Genomic DNA, 5,434 nt, shown 5'->3' on the forward strand with positions numbered 1-5,434 from the left:
TTTACACTTCAAAACCAGAACAAATCCTATCCAATCAAATCGAGTCATTATAATTTATTATATTATTACAAATATTGGTATTAACCCAGCAAACACAAAAACGTTTTAAAAACGTTTTAAATAAGTTATATTTTGACTTTTGGTTTAGGTAAAAACGTTTTAATAACATTAAAATGTCGGGTTATATAAAGGTCATGATAACGTTTTAAAACGTTTTGTATGAAAACACACTACTACAACAATATTTTTAATGTTTTCAAAAAATGTTATTGTAAACTATTTTTGCAAACTTTTTGCCAAATATTGTGTCAATACTTAAATAACATGTTAAAATATTTGAACCCAGCAAACACAGAAATGTTCTTAAAATGTTTTTTTTTCAAAACCTTTTAATAACATTTAAATGTCGGGTTATATAAAGGTCATGAAAACGTTTTTAAAACGTTATTGAAAATATTTTGGGCAAACATTTTTCGAAAAATATTTTTCAACCCCAAAATAACATTCTGTTTAGAATGTTTTGTATCAAGTTTTCAAGAATGTTTTTGGAATGTTATTAAAACGTTTTTATACCCTTTATATAACCCGACATTTAAACGTTTTCTGTAAAACATTTTTAATTGTTGAGCAGTAGATTATCAAAAATGTTTTTTAAGGTTATGAAAACGTTTTATACTCTTAATATACCCTTTATATAACCCGACATTTAAACGTTTTCTGACAACCTTTTATAACCTTTTGCGAATGATGTCGAAAACGTTTTGTGTTTGCTGGGAAGACATACTGTATATGATGCTATAATTTATATAAAAAACTGACTGATAAATCCTGCCATCATGACATCATTTCAAGGGTTCAATATATATGTGACGTGTCATGTCAAAAGGAGACACTTTTGGGAGGATCGTAAATGGAGAAATAGCCAAAATTCTGCCCGGGGTGATTTTTTCACAAGTTGGGTTTGTTGCGAATTTGTGATGTTATTAATGTTTAAAATATCGTCTGATAGTTTCAGACCGGAATATAACTGGCATCTTGTATTTTTTTAGACATTTTTCAAGGTAATTCCTACTCTCAACATTGTCAATAATATTTTCAAAGGCCGATATCTCAATTTCCAATTTTATAATACCATAACTTACAACCGCAATATCTTCGCCTAGGAATGCCCGATTTCATTGGGGAAAACGGCATTGTGGAGCACAATATCTCTATATTTAAGATATGTAAAAACCTCAAAATTGATAACCTGCCCAAAAGTGTCTCCTTTTGACATGACACGTCACATATTTTCTATGATTTTGTACTAAACCCAGGGGTTCATGATTGAACAACCCCGTTATGTGTTTTGCGAATTTAAACTTAAGAGTTTTGAGCAATGAATGAACTCATGAATTTATGATTTACAATATTTTGGACACAAAATGTTACATTTTCCAAAAAACCCGAGATAGGCCAGTGTATACGGAGGTTTAATGTGCATCCCCACAAATATTTTTCCATTTATTGTCCTATAACACATTCAAGATGTTACCAAAATAAATTCCCGGCACTCCTGCCATAATCAAGATCAACACAGAGGTCAAAGTTCAAAGTTCCTCAAATGGTTAGAAAGCATATCAAATCATTCCCCTCATTTGAAGGGTTCAGAAAAAGCATATTTTGACCTTCCTGCAACATGATTGCTTGTCTTGAACCCCGGTTTTGTTCACAAAAACCTGGTCTTTTACACATTATTGGTCATCATAAGCTCCAATCTTTGTTGTACATAATAGTATACTTTTAAAACTTCAGCTGCAGTAGGTCTGAGTTTTGGATCCATACTACGACACTTTTGGTGAATTGTGGACAGCTTGAATTTGGCATGTTTTCCATAGAAGGACTCTCCCATCAAATAATCTACTACAGTTGGAATCTTCCAGATGTCGGACTTCTCATTAAATCCTTTAACTGGTTTATAATATTTCTTGCGTTTTATGGAAGACCATATTAATTGCTCGGGAGCAGCAAATTTTCCATTTTCCCCGGATTCTATTCCCCAAGATCCACAATTTGTTACCACTCTCTTGGACGAGTCGGCCACTGGAAGGAAATCTAAATCGTTAACGATAATATGGAGATCGGATGTCACCAAAAATTGTGAAAGTGTTTTATTTAAGTTACCGCTATCGCACATGACATGAGTACCAGTTGGACTGGAATGAAGAAAATTAATTATTTTAACATAATCAAGAGAAATTCTGAATCTGGTAAGCACACTATCTTCATTTTGTTCCTTTAAGATTTTGTTGATTTTATTTAATGATCCAAATCTGTGATACTCGGTGACTAAGGCCGGAATTGATGGGCAAAAACCAAGAAATTGAGTCACAAAAGGACTTGGTTGAAACTGTTGCATATTGTTTGCCAGCGACGAAAAGAGTAGTTGTGAATTCCAATCCATATGCTGCAAACGCAATAGGCTAACGTTGTATTCCTTCCATCTAGCAAGGTAAACCTGGTTACAAAATGAAGAACAATATTATTTTGAAAGAATAAAAATAAATAATGAAATGAGTACGCGGGATGGTGCTAAAATTAATGAAGGAAGAAGATCATGAGTTTTTCATTTGCGAAAGGATTTCGTTCTTTGTTCTTCGTTTTAATAAAAGAATATTTTAAAAGACATTCAAATTTTATTAATTGATCTTCGACAAAGTTTCTCAAGCGGAAAAACATGGTTTCTCGATCGAACAACCTGGTGTCTTGATCAAAAATGAGAATCTTGGATCATTGAGATTCCTGGTTTCCTGATCGATTAGAAACTCATCGATCGAGAATTTTAGAATTTTGGCGAGAAACCAGGTTATTGGATCGGGGAATCGAGAAAAAAAACTTAGGAAATGAGAAACCCATGTTATTTTCTATCAAAAAACCTATATATTGATAATAAAAGACAAATTAACATTTGGTAAATCTTTGGAAATAAGGCCAAAAAATATATAAATGTGCAGAATATTAATCAGAAACTGCTTGAAAATATTATGAAAAGCATCAGCTTACTTTTTTGATTGTTCCCTCACCGATTCTTTTAATAGGTGTGACGTTGTATTGAATATCCTTACAGGTTAACCAACGATGACAAACGCCATCATTATTGAGTTGAAAAGATCCCTTTCTACAATGTCTGTCAGTGTCATTCAATTGGCGTGTAGTCTCGTGCTCCTAAACAGAACAAAATATATGAAGATTGTAAAATAATGGGAAAACACGCGTAAACAATTACCATAGAAGGAGGATACAAAAATCAAGATGGATGGACATAGACGAGACACTGGTGTGTGAATGTGATGTGTGCACCTGCTTATTTGCGCAAAGTCTGCGCAGAGACTGTCAAAGATCTGTGTGTTATGTAAACGAGTGGCGGGTCCAATTGAACACAATTATCTCGTGACCACCTGTGCCCGATAGTTGAGTTATAAACTTATGTCCATAAATCATTTTAATTATCAACATTGTATAATTCACCTGTTTGAGGTGTGCACGCAATCGATTAACTGCTTAATGGTAACCAATTTACTAGTTTCAATATAATGCTGTTCCATCATGTGAATGTAAGAATCGTCTATATACCGAATCCAGAAGCTTCCATAATATTCTTTCTTACCTGAATCAAATAATAGTCGGTCACTCTGTCCACCTGCAGTTCATCGCGACGACGCAAGGGAACAGGTGCATCGGTTACCAGTGAATTATTCACCACACCAACCAATTTCCCAGCGGAAAGTGTCTCCCTCATCAATGATAGTGCATGATTATCCGAAGGTACTCGTATTCGAAATACGAATAAGCCAATAGCAGTGAATGCTACTGATGCTATCAAGATGAAGCAGAACACAGATTTGATGGGCATTTTGAATAATCTCATCTGTGGGTAAATACAATTAAATTAATTTTCAGTGGGATGTCAAGTGGATGTCTTTTAATTTGGGTCTATAGAGTGGGTGTTTTTAAAACCTTTGATCAACGTTTGCTGGGATGTTGAACTCTAGCAATGTCAGTGGCATTTATTCTCATGAGAATAGGACAGTTTTCTAATCACAACGACAGCAAAATATACATGACCGGAAGTGACTCCTAAACGACCTTTGACCCCAAATTGGATATAACTTTTGTGCCTCAGGTAAGGGCAATGCATATGTGTAGATCCCAACTCCTAAACATGGTGTATTAATATATCCCCCAAAAGTACGTCTTTGGAGTCCATCGGTTTTAGGGCGTAGATTATTGAACTCCTAGGACTCCTATTACCCCACCATGTGGACGAGCCTGCCCCAGCATACATACTGCAGTTACTGTCCGTTTTCCTATACACAATACACAGAGCTCTCACAACTGACGCGTGACCTCTACAAGTAGTGTATGTTAGAAGTATAGGCAATTGCCTAGTTACCGTCACTGTGTGAAAAATAACCGGCCAATATTTAAAGTATTCTCTGAAATTCTAGAAAATATAGTTTTGTAACATGTCCTAAATTTTTAGCTAATTTAGGTGTTTGGAAATATTCGCACTTTGGTGTTTTAGTGTATGTTATAGGTGATAGGACATTGCCTAGTTAAGGAAGGATATGTAAACGACAGATAACACCAAAAATATGAAGAAATTATTTCCAAACCGTGTTAAGTCTGCAAACCATTATGCTTCTCATTTTCAAGAACGGTGGTTAACAATAATCACACTATTGTATCATTTCGTAAACAAAAGCCACCACAGTATTGTTACCTTGCGTTCGCTTTATAATCGTTCACCCAACTGAAACTATAATACCAGCTCATTACACAGGTAAAACAGAAACACGTGTTATGTGGATTTAACCAGAGAAGATCTGATTTAATCAGTTGAGCTGTTTTCAATGAGTGTTATCTTGGTTTAATAGCTTTTAATGGGGTTTAAGTCCTGCAAAGGTCGTGGTGAATTCTACTGTAGACATGACTGCATCATGAGATAGACGGCAAACAGTGGTACTTTACTATAGACAGTGCTTGCCCGTTTCATTTTATCTGGTACCTCATTTTACTTATTCCCTGTCTCGTCATCCAGTCCCTGGTACCTCATTTTACTTATTCCCTGTCTCGTCATCCAGTCCCTTTGCCTACACGCATAAACTTACTTGTCTCATCATCCACCTCCTTTTACTTATTCCCTGTCTCGTCATCCAGTCCCTTTGCCTACACGCATAAACTTACTTGTCTCATCATCCACCTCATTTTACTTATTCCCTGTCTCGTCATCCAATCCCTTTGCCTACACGCATAAACTTACTTGTCTCATCATCCACTTCATTTTACCTATTCCCTGTCTCGTCATCCAGTCCCTTTGCCTACACGCATAAACTTACTTGTCTCATCATCCACCTCATTTTACTTATTCCCTGTCTCGTCATCCAGTCCCTTT

General features: G+C 35.4%; 1 protein-coding gene across 1 annotated transcript; it reads right to left on the reverse strand.

Moving 5' to 3' along the window:
• Positions 1-1,726: 1,726 nt before the first annotated feature.
• On the reverse strand, positions 1,727-3,892 carry LOC140159587 (protein O-mannose kinase-like). Its single transcript, XM_072183080.1, has 3 exons — positions 3,647-3,892; positions 3,043-3,204; positions 1,727-2,497 (listed from the first exon to the last, which is right to left on the reverse strand). The coding sequence occupies exons 1-3, from the start codon at positions 3,890-3,892 to the stop codon at positions 1,727-1,729; spliced, it is 1,179 nt and encodes a 392-aa protein (XP_072039181.1).
• Between the last annotated feature and the right edge of the window lie 1,542 nt (positions 3,893-5,434).

The sequence above is a fragment of the Amphiura filiformis genome, chromosome 8, assembly GCF_039555335.1.
Source record: "Amphiura filiformis chromosome 8, Afil_fr2py, whole genome shotgun sequence".
Taxonomy (NCBI): Eukaryota; Metazoa; Echinodermata; class Ophiuroidea; order Amphilepidida; family Amphiuridae; genus Amphiura; species Amphiura filiformis.